This window comes from Prionailurus viverrinus, chromosome A2 (genome assembly GCF_022837055.1).
Source record: "Prionailurus viverrinus isolate Anna chromosome A2, UM_Priviv_1.0, whole genome shotgun sequence".
Lineage (NCBI taxonomy): Eukaryota > Metazoa > Chordata > Mammalia > Carnivora > Felidae > Prionailurus > Prionailurus viverrinus.
This window is the reverse complement of record NC_062562.1, coordinates 50,168-65,244: the sequence shown is the minus strand read 5'-3', so window position 1 is coordinate 65,244 and position 15,077 is coordinate 50,168. Positions and strand designations below refer to the sequence as shown.

Below are 15,077 nucleotides of genomic sequence, written 5' to 3'. Positions count from 1 at the left end.
GCGCGCGCCGGCCTCCTCCTCCTCCTCCTCCTCCTCCGCCTCCCGCACTCGAGCAGCCGCCGCCGGCCGGACGGGCACCGCTCCCGCCGCCTCCTTTCAGCCCGCTCGGCCCGCGCCGCGCGCCTTTGCCCGGCATGTCGGCGGCCGTGGCGTGCGTGGATTACTTCGCTGCCGACGTGCTCATGGCCATCTCCTCCGGCGCGGTGGTGCACCGCGGGCGACCGGGCCCCGAGGGCGCGGGCCCCGCCGCCGGCTTGGAGGTGCGCGCGCCGCGCCGCGAGGCCGCCCCACCCGGGCCCCCGGGCCCGCCACCGCCGCCCCCCGCCGCCTCCGGCCCGGGCCCCGCCGCCGCCACCGCCGCCGCCGCCGCGCCCCACCTGCTGGCCGCCAGCATCCTGGCCGACCTGCGCAGCGGGCCCGGCGCCGCCCCGGGGGGCGCCTCGCCCGCCTCCTCCTCCTCGGCCGCCTCGTCCCCGTCCTCCGGCCGCGCCCCCGGCGCCGCGCCCGCCGCCGCCAAGAGCCACCGCTGTCCCTTCCCGGGCTGCGCCAAGGCGTACTACAAGTCCTCACACCTCAAGTCGCACCTGCGGACGCACACAGGTGAGCCCCGCTCCCCTGTCCCGCGCGCGCGCGCGGTCTCCTGCGCCCCTTCCCCCTCCGGGACCCCAAAACTGCGTGGCGCGTGGGGGGCGGGGAGGGGGGCGCGCCCGAGCCGCCGCCGCGCCGGCCGGGCGGGCGGGGCCTCGGTGGGTGGGGCGCGCGCAGGGGGCGTGGCGGCCACGCGGTCGGGCGGCGCGCGGTTGGCGGGCGCGACGGTGGTGGCTGCAGGCGCTCTCGGGGCGCGCGGCGCGATGGGGTCCGTGGGCGGGATCGGGGCTCCCGGACCGTCCCCTCCCCCCCTCGGCTCCGTTTCTCCTTAATTTCCTGTGGCGTTTGGGTCTGGGGAGTGGATACTGTGGTTGGAGCACGTAGCTCTGAGATGGTTGTGTTTTCCTTTCCCTGTCTCAGTTTCCCTATCTGGAGAGGGAGGTGGAGCCGCGCCGCCGCCTCCGGGGTGGCATCGAGGATTCACCCCCGAGGGCAGCAGAGCGCCTGGCGCGGGAGCCGGGGTGGGGGGGGTGCCCGCGCGTTTTTTTTTTTTTTTTTCCTTATGAGTTTTAATACGGCGGAGGGCGGGGCTGAGAGTGAGGGTTGGGGCCAGAGTCGGGGTGGGGTGGGGAGAGGGATTTGAAAGGGGACCCTTGAGGGAGTCAGGTCCTCATCGCGTTTGGAGGCAGGCTTTGGGGGAGGGTTCAGCGACATTTGTCACCTCTCACAGCCGAGCGGGGGGGGGGGGGGGGTGCGGCGAGGGGACGCCTGGAGGAGTCTGAGGCAGGGCCGCCGTCATCACCCTGTCACCCCCTCCCTTGTCCCCCTCTGGGTCCACCACCCTCGACGCTGAGAATGCTCTCCAGCTGGGAGTTTGGGGTGTCAGGACGAAGGTGGGTCTTGGTGGCTGGCCTGGGCTTGAGTGTGGAAGGCGGTCCTGCCCTGGCGGTGGCCATCTGGCCACCGGCTGTGAGGATGTACTTCGATTGCAGCCCTGCCCCTCTCCAGCACGAGGCCTATTCTGGAGCTCAGTTTTTTCATCTGTGTAAAGGGCTCACGAAAGTCTGCCTTCTGAACGTCACTGTTTCTCGTGTCGCAACACTGGCTCTGCGGACACACTCTCATTGTGGAGAGAGGGCAAGAAAGCAGGGCTGGCCATAGTGGTGTGGTGGGGACATGGTGGGGCAGCCTCAGGCCATTTGCAAGGCCTCGGATGCCAGGCGCCCTCCTCCCTGCTCTGCCCCCCTCCCCGCCTCATGTCTTGTTCAGTCCCCATCCTGTCCACAGGGACATACAGGCTCTGCTTGCTAGTGGGCGTAAGGCAGGACAGGGCAGCCAGGGCAGACTTGAGGGGGGAGGGTCTGTATTTCCTGCAGGATCCTCTGTCCTTTTCTGAGCAGTCCCTGGGTGTTACCTACACTTTGAGGCACTGAGGCGTCGGTGAGGGACACCTGGGGGGCCGTGAACACAGAGAGGCATCTTTATGTGGATCTGAGGGCAGATTCCTCTCTGGGTGGGGGGCTGGGGTCAGGGCAGAGCTCTGGCTCCTGCTAGGTGAGTTTGCCTGTCTGAACAATGGGGGTGCTGGAGCGGGAGACCAGCCAGAGAGGGACCTTGTTTCTCCCACTGTATTCCTCCGCCTGTCCTAGGTAATTGTTGCCTGGCGAGGCTCTGGTGCACTGATTTGCTTTTCCCTTCTGGGTCGGTTGAAGGGGGTGGCCAGGCCACCTCCTACAGCAGCTCCCAAGAGACCCTCCTCTAGGGTGTCCTGGAGTGCTTCAGAGCCTCCATGGGCCCCCAGGCAGTGGCGGCCGTCTCCCTAAGCCCTGGGAGAGGAGGGACTCCTTACTGGGCCCAGGACGCCAATGTGGTCATCCGTGTTTTAAACGAGAAAATTGGGCTCATCTGGGGAGTGTCCCAGGGGAGGGTGGCCTCCCTGGATGGATCCCTAGTGCCAGTGCGAACTGTAACTCCGGGTATCCTCTCCCAAAGCCCTCTTTCATAATTATGGTGTGGGGACCCAGAGAACGCAGCTCCTGGGCCAACCCTGCTATTCCTGAGATTGGAAATCCTGGACTTAGGCACCCCTGGTGTTCTGTTTCTCGAGGGTTCCACACACTTGTCTGCTTAAGACTGTGGGTTCAGTGTATCTGGGACCCCCACCCCCCCCACCCCGGACCACAGAGCCCCGCGTAGCTTTTCTGGCACCTAGTTGGGGGTGGGGGGAGTCGCTGCCGTTATACCTGGCTTGGGGGTGGGGAAGCCATGCCTGTCCCTGGTGCCCCAAGGCTAGCTTGGTGTTGCCCATTCACAGGGGCTGGCCTGGGGACAGATGTGACGAGGAACAATAATTAGAGGTCAGCTGTCTGCCGATTGTCCCCAGAGGCCTGTCTCCCCTGCTCTGCCTGAGGTTCACTCCTCCTCTCAGTAAAGGGAATGAACTCCAAACCCAGCCTAGCTCCATTTTACAGATGAACAGACCGGGATCAGGTGCCTGGCCAGGGTCAAGTGTGGTACCCCCACCGTCCCTGCTCCGCTTGGCTTGGGGGTGGTGAGGCTGGGAGGGCAGTGGAGTCTTTCAGAGGGCCACCCAGCTGCAGGGGCAGGGCTGTCCTGTGCTCCCCCGGGGCCTGGCCTGCAGCCCCGGCACAGAGCTCTCCTGTGTGGGGTGGGCAGGCACTTCGGAAGCTTCAGGAGAAGTTGACGCTGTTGCTATGGATACGGAGATGAGAGGAGATGGGGCGGGGGTGGGAGGAGAGGCTGGCTGGCTGCTCCCTGCTCTCCCAACCTCCAGATCCGGACTGCTCCCCTGCCCCAGAGCCCCCAGCTCTGAGCACGCGGTGAGCCCTGCGCCTTCTGGGGTCTCAGGCTCCTTCCTGGCAAGAGGGAGTCAGATCTGGAAGTGGAGCTTCTAGGCCAAGGTCTGATCCCCGGGGCACAGCTGATGCCATTCTCTGTGGGGCGTCCTGGGCACCTTGGGGAGTTCCGCAACATCCCTGGCCTTGCTCACTCCATCCCAGGAATCCCAGGAACGTACCCGGTTGCGACCATTGACAGATGTCCCCTGGGGGAGTTGCAAGGTCATCCCCCAGGAGAGACCCCCTGTTTTACTCTAAAACCCTCTCTCCTTAAGTTTGAGGAAAATCAGGTAAGGGTCCAGTGTGGTGCAAGGTACTGCGGGGAGAGCCCAGTCCCTGTGCCCTTATATTCTGGAACCTTGGGAGGGGGTGACAGTGGCAGTGATGGAGGAAGAGGCTTCTCAGCTGATAGGATGGGGTCCTGTGGGGCAGGAAGGGGTGTGTCCCCAGAAAGGGGACCACACCCTGGCCTCAGGGGATGGGGGCAAGGGCCCTGGGGCATGAGTTTTGAGGATGAGGTGGAGAAGTGAGGTGGGGAGGGTCAGAGCAGGTGAAGGGTTCCATTTAATCCCAAGGGCAGGGTGGAGGGTGGGCAGGAAGGCAGGCCCGGCTTTGCAGAGGAAAATCCGTTTATGGAGCAGGGATTAGGGTCCCGGGAGAGGGGTTGAGGAAGGCTGTGGTAGGGGAGGGAGAGGGGTGGGCCAACCCACAAACCGGGGCCAAGTAAGAAGCCCCAGGACCCGGAGAGTAGGAGGTGGCTAGGGTGAACCCTAGTTTTTCTGACTGAGCAGCCCAAAGGGGGGCAGGGCAGCAGAGGTGGTATTCTTTGCTGAAGAGCCCCCCCGCACCCAGGGGAGAAGTAGATGGGGAAACTGAGGCCAGGAGGGGAAGCAGGCATCGCCCTCCCAGGGCTGAGCCGACGTAGACCCCACCCTCTCCCCCTGGCAGAGCTGTGAGCTCCTTTAAAGACAGGTGGGGTTCAGGAGACTGGTGGCTTATAGGGGGCAGGGTAGGACACTGCCAGGCCGGAGGGGGTGGGGGTGGCCTGTGAACTCCCTCCTGTAGCAGGCAGGGTGCAGAGAGCAGCTGGAACTGACTTTAGGTGCCCATGCTATAACTGGGGAGCGCGGGAGGGCCCCCAACATTGTGGGGGGTGATAACCACCCCCGCCCAGGCTCCCTGATAAACGTGGCCCAGATGGCCTGGGAGCAGGGAAGCGATACCAGTTCCAGGAGCCAGCCGCCAGGGGAGTGAGGGCTGGAGGGCCGGCCCTCACTGTCACCCTTGCCCAGCACTGTTCTCCCCATCACACATGCTGGGGGGGTGGGGGGTGGGGGGGTGGCTGGGGGCAGTGTTACCCTGTCATCCCCAGGCACCAAGAGCCCCCATGCCAAGGATGCCCGTCTGGGTGCCAAGCGGGTGATGGCAGTGTGGGTCTTCAAGGAGGAAGGGGGGATGAGGGGCTGCACGTGGTTGGCCCTTTAAACAAATGGTAGTGGGAGCCCCCACCTGGGGGGGTGGGGGCAGGGCGGGGAGGAGGGGTGAACCGCATGATGAACCAACAGTTAAGCCAGCAGCCCAAGCTTGGCTGGGAGCTCTCCCAGCCGTAGACTCTCTCCACAGATGCGTTAGGTGCCCATGGCATGCCAGGCCTGTGCCCTCAGCTTTGCAGTCAGGTGAGGGGGCAGATATCACACCTAGGAGATGCTAAGCACAAGGTTATTGAAGCTAAGAAGGGGGACAGTGAAGTGCACCAGCGGGGTAAAAGGTAAACACTTTCGGGTTTGATCCTGGATCAGGGAGTAGCTCTGGGAGTTCGGAGGGCAGAGCACAGACTGGGCGGCTCAGCCCCAAGCCTATGGGCTACTGCGCCAGTCCAGGCAGGAGCTGGAGTCTAGAGCCAGGGTGGGGTCTGGAGATATTGTGAAGGCGTTACTGATGGGATTTGCTGCCCGGTACCACGCAGGCCAAGGTGAGGGATAGAGAGATGACTGGGGGATGCCTGCCTTAGTTTTCGTGGCAACAGCACAGTGCTTGAAAGGGGAACCCTATGGGAGGAGCTGGGACGAGGGGTGGGGTAGGTGGGAGGCCTTGGCTTTTCGGGGGCAGGGCCCGGGGGTGGTTAAAATCACAGAACATGGGGCGTTTTGGTGGCTCAGTCAGTTGAGCGTCTGACTCTTGATCTCAGCTCAGGTCGTGGTCTCACAGTTCCGGGGATGGAGCTGACCGCACAGAACCTGCTTGGGATTCTCTCTCGCTTTCCCTCTGCCTCCCTGTCCCCCTCGCACACTCCCTTTCTCAAATAAATTAAGGAAATAATAATAATAAAATCCCAGAACGGGGCACCTGGCCGGCTCAGTAGGTGGAGCATGGAACTCTTCGTCTCGGGGTGAGATTGAGCTCGGGGTGTAGAGATCACTTAAAAACTATGAAATAAAATCGCAGAATAGACCAGCCTCCCGTGGGCTGGTCTTTGTAAAGCCATAATGGCCACTTGAAGGGGACCCCCTGCCCTGCTCTCCAGACCTCAGCATCTATTTTCCACCTTTCTGCTGTATTTCCAGAACTGCTCTCTGGGCTCTTTCTGGACTACTCAGGGGCTGTTTTCAGGTAGTCTCAGCTGCTCCCCGACTTCTGTAGCTCTTCGAGAGTGCTCCCTCACTCGTCTTCCCCCATTCAGTCTTCCTGGTAGGTGGGCGTTTGTTCCGGTCAGCTGGCAGACACCCCTCCCTACCCCTAGGGATGACCTCAGGAGGTCACGGTGAGGTTAGTTGTCAGAGCCCTGGTCCTTGGCCCCTGGCCCTGCGGGGGGGGGGGAGGGGGGCACCCACCCCACGCAGGCCAAGCCGTCCTGGCTCAGGGACCACCTTTGCTCTGTCCTGTATCAGGTCTCAGGACCTCTTGGCCTCCGTTTTTCTGAGCCTGCACGGCACTGTGGTGGCCCCAACTGTCCCGAGGTCACCCCAGCCCAAGTCAAAAGGTTATGTCCACCAGGGCCCCGCCCACCACATCTTCCTCTAGTCCCTGTTCCAGTCTGCTTTGGGGCAGCCGGTGGCCGTACCTAGGGTCCCCTCCGGCTCTGAGCTTCTCGATTGCTCCCCACCAACCTCCTGGTTAGTGGGCTGTGGGAGGGTGACAGGGCCTGGTATCTTGCAGGCATTCGCTCGACGTTTGTGGGGGCGGCGGGAAGCCTCCGCGCCCAGGTCTCCGCCACCCGCGTGTACACGTGAGCGCCCCAGCAACTGCGTGTGGGGCGGGGCTGGCGGGCGTCCAGCCGGCGGCAAGTCGACCCCGACCCCCCTCCCCCCTCCCCCCCCCCCCCCCCCCCCGCCCTAGAGGGAGCGGGACCACGTGAGCGAGGCCGGCTGGGCTGCGGATGTCCCCGCCGCCACCGAGCTACGTGCGGCAGCTGTGTTCCCGGCGGCTGCATGTGTCCTGCCCCAGTGGGCGCTGGCACCGCTCTTGCAACCTGCTCATCGCAAAGTAGAACTGCCGGAGGAGGGGAGGCTGGGAGGCGGGTACTAGTCCCGCCGCCCGAAATGGGGAAGTGAGCCAACTGCGGGGCGCGCCAGCAGCGGGATGCCCGCCCCCCCCTCCGCCCCGCCTGCGCCCTGCAAGATGGCGACAGGACTGCACGCCCCTCGGAAGGGGCGCCGCTCCCCCTGGCACCGGGTCTGGTCTAAAGCCAGCAGCCCCGCCTCCAAAACCGGACTCCCCTCCCCCAGACTGCAGCCCCGGGGAACTGTCAGATCCAAGCCTTCCGCCATCCAGGTGGGGTAGGGGTCCTTTCCGGGCTGTTTTGAGCTCCGTGGTTCCGTAGACGATGCCCTTGCTGAGACCCCTCCCCCTGCCTTCTGGATTGTTCCAGGGAAGGGTGCAGCCCCAGAGATTTAGGGTCTGCGAGGTCTTGGGCATAGTTGTGTAACCTCCCCTCCCCCCCAGGGGTAGGTGACAAGCTCACCTGGATTCACAGTCTCCTGGGGCATGCGCCGCCCCAGGCGTGAGCCTGAGCCACAGGCAACCCACAAGAAATCTTGGGGGGACCGCTGGACTCCACCTCCTCCTTTGGTGCTGGTGGTAGCCAGGAAGAAGGGGTGGGGGAGGGGAGGTTTTGGTCCCGCTCTTTCCTGGGCCCTGGGAGATGGCAGGAGCCCCTCTGCCTCTTCTGACCCCTACTCCCCTCCCCCATCCCTCCCCAGCGGTTCTCCCCGGGACAGTCCCTTAGCTTTCAGAGCAGAGATGTTCCTGGCCTACCCTGTTCCCCCGACGGCCACAGGTCTGTCCCGTGGGCCCTCCTGCTGGCTCCTGGTTACCTCCACCATCGGTCCTGTTTGGCGAGCCTTTCTCTGATCCTAGACCGTGTACCTTCTTCTGGGTGTGTTCCCTGAGACAAGGTCAGCCTGGGTCACTGCAGGGCCAGCATGTAACCCAGGATGTGACCACCCTGACCGCTCTGTGGCCTCCCCCAATCCCAGCGCTCTACCTTCCTATGTGGGGCTCCATCCAGTGCCACAAAGGGTATAGCACAGGGGTGCGGGCATCACGGATCGGTGCCCACATTCTGTCCACACCCCCACCACACACACACTCCAGAACTCGTGGACAAAGCAACGCCTGGGGAGTCCAGGGTTCCAGGTGCCGGGCGCGGGGCGCAAGGGTGCAAGCTCCAGGATGCTTATCACCCCTTGGCCTGGGGCATGGCGGGGTCCCCGGTGGACCCTGCGTAGAGGTGGGGCCCTCGGCGCTCCCGGGTCGGCCGGGGAGATGCGGACAATACTTGCTGGGGTTCGGGCTGAAGCGTTCTGGGGCTGAGACCCCAGACGCGAGGGGTGGGTGGGGACAGGCGCTCGGGGCTGGCAGCGCCGTTCGGTTCACGGCAGGATGGGCGAGGCCAGCCGGGGAGGTGGGAGGGGTCTGCAGAGGAAGTTGCAGGGTGGCGGCCCGCCCCTCCCCTCACGGTCTGTTCCGCGGGGGCGGGGGCGGGGTGAGGCCAGTGGCCGTGGCCTCCAGGCCCTCCCCTTCCCGGCGGCCGTCTGGGCCTGGGCCTCGTGCCCTCCTCCTCCCTCTGCCCCTGTGTGGGGCTGCAGGTGGCCCTAGAGGCCCTTCACGTGTTCTCCATCCATAGAGGGGCCACAAGGGTCAGTGGGTCGTTGGGCCACGGGAATCCGCCCAGGCACCCCCACACCGACTTTGCGTCCGGGGTGGTCATTTTCAAAAGGAGGGGGCCAACGGGTTGTGAACACCTGAGAGCCTCCGGTAAGCTCCAAAGGAGAGCGGAGGTGGAGGTGGGGACGGCGGGATCCATTTGCATCAGGAGAAGCCCCTGCAAAACCCCGCATGCGTTCCGAGCAGGCGCGCACGTGTGTGTGGCTCGTGCACCGCGAGACCCTGTCACGGATGTCACGGAGGCGGTGCGGTGGTGCCGCGGGGGCGGGCCTGGAAGGGCTCGGGCTCCGCACGGTCTTCTTTTAACGCACGGAAACTGCTCGTGGAATTACTGCGAGTTCATAGGAAAGAAAGGGCAGGAATACTAATTAGGGGTTCTTGAAGTGAGTGGGGCTTTCCTCTGCACATTTCCACGTGTTGAATTCACGCCCGGAGTTCAGCCTCTAGAACGGGGCGGGGGGGGGGGGGAACGAGTTGCCCCGTCCCCCGCCCCCCGCCGCCCCCCCCCCCCCCCCCCCCCACTGACCATGCTGTCTGCCCTCTGCTTCCTCTGCCCAGGTGAACGCCCCTTTGCCTGTGACTGGCCTGGCTGCGACAAGAAGTTCGCGCGCTCCGACGAGCTGGCGCGCCACCACCGGACGCACACCGGCGAGAAGCGCTTTCCCTGCCCCCTCTGCTCCAAGCGCTTCACCCGGAGCGACCACCTGACCAAGCACGCGCGCCGCCACCCCGGCTTCCGCCCGGAACTGCTCCGGCGCCCGGGCGCCCGCAGCACCTCGCCCAGCGACTCGCTGCCCTGCAGTCTGGCGGGCAGCCCCGCGCCCAGCCCCGCGCCCAGCCCGGCCCCCTCTGGCCTGTAAGGGCCCTAGTCCAGCCCACCCTGCCGCACCCCTGCTGGGCCTGGGCCTGGAGCACCAGCAAAACGCCTGCTGTCCACAGCCCGGGGCGGGCCACGGACCGACAGCCGGTGTCCCCGACACTGGGGGGGGGGGGGTGGCCCTTGGGAGGGGTGGCTGGGGCCCCGTGTGTGTAAATAGCCATGTCGGATAACTCTCTTCCTATGTGTTAAACAGGAACCCCAGGTGGGCAGCCGGCCGGCACTCCCCTCCCCCCATCGCCACCTCCCTGCTTCGGAGAGGGTGGGTCTGGGGGAGTGGCCCAGGAAAGGGGCATGTAACCAGTGCTCAGACTTGGCCCCCCAGCCCTCCTCTCCAGGTTGGGATGATGTGTGCAAAGAGCCATAGATGAACCGGGGGTTCCCGCGGCCCCACCCCCACCCCGCCCGGGGCCCCCCACCCCACTGAAAGCCATTGGAGACGTTCAGGGAATTGGGGTGCGGCTCCAGCCGCCCCCATCCGGGTATTCAATCTCAGGTGTCCACAGATTCTGCCCTGCCACCCGGCTCCTCAGCAGTGGGGGCAGGGTGGGGAGGGGGGAGGCCGGGAGGGGGGAGGCAGTAGGGTCCAGGTTTTGCTCCTAAAACTGGGGTAGGGAGGGAGAGAAAGGGGTTCTTCCAAAGAGCATTTTGACTCTCGTTTGGGGAAGGTGGATAACACGGGCTGGGGCAGATGCCTGCTTATTTATTTTCCTCTGTCTCTGCTGGTAGGAAGGAGGGGGGCAGTGAGCGGCCCCCTTCTGGGTGGGTGTGTGAGTGTGTGAGTGAGGACTGCTCCCTTCGGGGTAGAGTCCCCAGCATTGGCCTTCCGTAGCATCACATGACAATCAATCCCTCCTGTTTGGGACCATGACAGTCATTGAGCATCGGGCAGCCCTTCCCTGCAGGTGCCCCTGGACCAGAGGTTGAGGTCCTGCTTTGCAAGGGCAGGAAGCATGAGGGCTGACCCCTGAACCCCATGGGATAGCTCGCTTTTTTGGACCGGATAGAATATTTTTTCAGGCGCCAATCCCTTTCTTGATCTGGGCCCCATGGGTGGTCCATTGTCCTCAGGGGGTGTGGGTGTTGGGGGGAGGTCTGTATGATCCCTACTTATGGTAGGGAGGGGTAAGCGCCATGAGCCCTCCTGGTGTCTTCCCACTGTGGCTTCGGTTGGATTTCATTTTGGGTAGGGACTGAGGGCCGTGCCCTAGAATGGGACAGACCCAGGGTCCCTGTCCCAAGACCCTGAAAGGACCTATCGCCCACTGTTGGCTGCAGGAGGTTTTTGGCACCCACGTGTGTTCCAGAACCCTTCTGTCTCCCCACTGGGGCCTGGGGATCTGGATGGCGGTGTGGACTGGACCTGCCTTGGCAGGATCAGGGGGTGGGTGCCTGGGGTCCTGGGGAGGAGGCCAGGGAAGCCCTTTGGAGCTGGGCTGGGAAGGGTCTTCTGGCCCAGTCTCTGGGCAGATCTTGGCAGGGCTGGCCCATTCGTGCCCTTAAACCCTCCCTGCCAGCAGTGTTGGTGAGATGCCTTAGTCTGTGGGGGCAGGCTGGGGTCCCATTTTCCTTTATGTCTTTATGGACGTCCTCCTGATTGTCCCATCCCTGGCTGGTGCCTGTCCACAGGACGTGAAGTGTGGGTCTGAGGGCCCAGGAGGCCGAGGACGCGTCCCTGGCCCCTCTCCCGTGTCCAGGGGTCTGGCCAGACCTGTGCCCCTCCTCCCCCAAGGAGCTGGAGGTCACTGGGACCTGGTTCCAGCCACTTCGCTGTGGCATCTCAAGGGGAGGGCCCCAAGGGACTCGTGCTGTCAGGTGGCGCCCCCCCCCCCCCTTACCCTGCCCTGCCTGGCCTTTTCCTTGTATTTAATTAAACAAGCCCTTTTTTAAACCCGACTCTGGTGACTGTGTGGTCTTTCTCACCTCTGGCCTTCAACCGGAGAACTCTCTGAGTCTCTGTGTCCCACGCAACAGGGTAGCCCCCAGGTCACTAGCGTCCCGCTGCAGAAAGTGAGGCAGCGGGGCCCTGAATCCCGGGACCTGGTGGGGGCATGGGATGACGCCCCCTCAGCCTTAAGGCCTGGGGAGGGGGCTGCTGGAAGCAGAGCGCGCTGCCGTCCCGTGTCACCCACGCCTCTCGCAGCTGCGCCCCCCTCCTTCCCGCTCGGTTACCCGGCAACCGAGGCGCGGTGACACGGCGCCCGGGGGCGTCCCGCGCCCGCCCCCTTCCGGCACCGGGAGCCGGGCGACAGGGGAGCCTGCGCCGCTGGGGCTGCTCGTGGGCGTGACAGGGCTCCTCCCCAGAGGGTCCCCCGCCCCCGCTGTCTGTGCCCCGCCTGGCCCCTGTGCCCAGGGGGCTGCCCACGTTCCGCACGCCGGCCGTGTGCCAGCTCCCGACTGGAGGCGGGGGGGGGGGGGGGGGGGCCTTGGTGAGGGCTTGGCGTCCCCGGGAGCACCGAGAAGCCGATGAGGGTCTCGGACCCCTTCCTAGGAGATAGACACCCAGATTCCAGCGGTCTCCCGAGCCCCGAGGGCGGGTGTGGCTTGGGCGGGGAGCCAGACCCTCCCCAGGGCCTCCCCGGAGTCCGTCCCCGGGGAAGGCGGAGGCTGCGCCCTCTGGCGGCCGCCCCTGTCATTGCACCGCCGGCTCCCGCCGCGCCCTCCTCGGGGTCCGGGGTCGGGCCCTGGCGGCCGCGCAGGTGGCCCTCAACCTGGGCGCGGGGCCCTCGCCCTTTCTCGAGGTCGGCCTCCCTGTTGCATCCCCCTGGCTCCTGCTTCACTTTGTCCCCCTTTCTACTGGCTTCTGCCCCGCAGGCCCGCCGACGTTGCTCCTTGGACCCCTGTCCCACTGTCCCTCTCCAGCTCTTCTGGCCTTTCTGCCCCTTTGGGCAGAGTTCCTGGAATTCGGGGAACGCAGCCCCTGCCTCCAGTCTCTCTTGGACACCATCCCACGTGCTCCGAACAGCTCGAAGATGTCCCCCTCCTGCCTTCTCGACACTCCCTGGTCATGCGGCCTCGGGGACCCCTGACCCTCCCCGATGCCCCCCACCCCCACCCCAGGCTAATGTTCCCCTCTGTGCTTCTTGTATGCTCACCTCCCCTGTGTGCAGACGATACTCCCTGGTCCGACACCAGGACCTCACCCTCAACTCCAGACCCTGAAGGTGCCAACTCTCACCCCCAGGCCGCCCAGTCCCATCCCCACCTCCGGCACTGGTACCCCCATGTTTCCTGGTGCGGAGGCCCAAATCCTTGACCTTGACTCAGTCTGACTACCACACCCATTTCCATCAGGAAATCTCCCCGGAGTTTTCAGAGCACATCCGAAATCTGCCCACTTGTACCCGGTCCTGGCGTCCTCCCAGTCCACCACCTCGTCTCCTCAGGCAGTCTCCCGCACCCTGGTCCCCGGGGTCGCGCGGTCCCACCGTCGCCCCGCCCCCGTCCGCCCTCCCCTCAGCGGCCACCAGAGGACGGTCGTGAGCACCCGAGTCAGGTCCCGCCCCCTAATGCCTGCAGCCCTCGGAGGCTCCCACCTCCCTCCGCGTGAAAGCCTAAGTCCTCACGGAAGTCCCCAAGGCCCTGTGAGACCTGCCCCCATCCCCTGCATCCCTTCCATTCCTCCGTGTTTCCCGCTTGCCCACTCTGCTCCAGCCACGCGGACCTCCCCTCGGTTCCTCCAACACGCAGGCCTGGTGCTGCCCCCAGGGCCTTTGCACAGACTGTGCCTGCTGCCTGGAATACCCTTCCCCCTCTTTAGAACTGTTCATATCCCACCGTCCTCAGAGGACTACACGGACCACCTCTTAGTCCCCTACCCTGTTCTACTCCCCCCCCCCCCCAGAGCACTTAAATCATGCTATATCATTTACTTATTTCCAATTGTCTGTCTCCCCCACTGAGAACACTACTCCCACCAGGGTCAGGATCTCTGCCTCGTTCACCGATGTTTCTAGCACTGTGTCTGGCAGATAGTAGGTACTCGGTGAATATTTGCTGAATGGATGACCAAGGCCATCCTCGGGCGTGGATGGAGACCAGGCCGGCTCTGGCAGAGGGGGGCCCTCGCTTCACCTCGCACGCGCCGTCAGACCACTCTCAGGGGCTCACCCTTCTGTTATTGGCGATGACAGGTGTTGAGAGACCCCTGCGTGAGGGGCCTCGGGGCCCCAGGTGGCCGCTGGACCCAAGGGTGGCCAACTGTTCATACAGAGGCTGGGACGGCAGCTTTTAGGTAACGTCTCCCCAAGTTTTAAACATGGGCGGCAACAGATTTATATCGTTTGAAAAACTAGTACAGCACTCAAAAAACCTAGTCCCCAAACACGCACATTGAAAACAAACACACGCTGCACAGCAGCACAGAGCACAACGCCCAGAGACGCGGCAGCCAGGTGCCCTTGACAGGTGAGCGGACATGACCGTGTCCACCGCGCACGCGCACATCCCACGGCCGGGAGCAGGAGGGAGGCGCCCACACCCGGCGCCCCGCGGACGGGACCCCGAACACAGGCGCGCCGCGGGACAGACTCTGAACACACGACGCTCAGGGAGGGAACCAGACGCGAGAGGCCACACGGGGTGTGAGTCCTCGTGTGTGAAACGTCCAGAACGGGCTCGTCCACGGCCAGGAGGGGGGCTCGTGGGGGCCGGGGAGGGGGAGGGCGTGCTGGGGGAGGTGATGGCTGATGGAGACGGGGTTTCTTTTTGGTTTCAGAATATTCTGGAATTACACAGAGGTGATGGTTGCACAGAACAGTGAATGTACCAAATGCCCCCGAATTCTCACTTTTTTAAATCAAGTAATTATTTTTTTTGTAATTTTTTAATGTTTATTTTTAAGAGAGAGAGAAAGTGCCAATGCAGGAGGGGCAGAGAGAGAGGGAGAGACCGAGAATCCCAAGCAGGCTCTGTGCTGTCAGCACAGAGCCCCACAAGGGGCTCAAACCCACGAACCATGAGATCATGACCTGAATCGAAATCAAGAGTTGAACGCTTAACCAACTGAGCCACCCAGGCGCCCTATTAATTTATTTATTAAAGTTTATTTAGTTTGAGAGAGAGAGAGAGAGAGAGAGAGATTGCAAGTGGGGGAGGGGCAGAGAGAGAGGGAGAGAGAATCAGAATCCCAAGCAGGCTCCATGCTGTCAGCAGAGAGCCTGATGCGCGGCTCAGACTCACAAACCGTGAGATCATGACCTGAGCTGAAGTCGGATGCCTAACCGACTGAGCCACCCAGGTGCTGAGTTTTCACTTTTAAAATGATTAATTTGGGGGGCACCTGGGTGGCTCAGTTGGTAGAGCATGTGATTCTTGACCTCAGAGTCATAAGTTCAAGCCCCATGTGGGGGGTAGAGGTTACTTAACAATAAAGTCTTAAAAAATAAAATGATTAGTTTTGTTAATGTGAACTTCCCCTAAATAAAAAAGGGGAACGAATCGGGGAAGAATTTGTCCAGGATGCCCTGTTGTCCCATCCACCCCTGCCCGCATTTCTTGTTTTCAGTCACTAAAGTCTTATCCCAGTTAGCACACATCACATACGGTTTTCCGCACCCGCCTAGAACTGAGGACACATTCCTTCCTTG

At 63.5% G+C, this 15,077-nt stretch overlaps 1 protein-coding gene across 1 annotated transcript; it reads left to right on the top strand.

Moving 5' to 3' along the window:
* Window positions 1–11,385, top strand: KLF16 (KLF transcription factor 16). The gene is made up of 2 exons (XM_047842925.1): window positions 1–600; window positions 9,171–11,385. The coding sequence occupies exons 1-2, from the start codon at window positions 135–137 to the stop codon at window positions 9,470–9,472; spliced, it is 768 nt and encodes a 255-aa protein (XP_047698881.1). The 5' UTR covers window positions 1–134; the 3' UTR covers window positions 9,473–11,385.
* The last annotated feature ends 3,692 nt before the right edge of the window (window positions 11,386–15,077 follow it).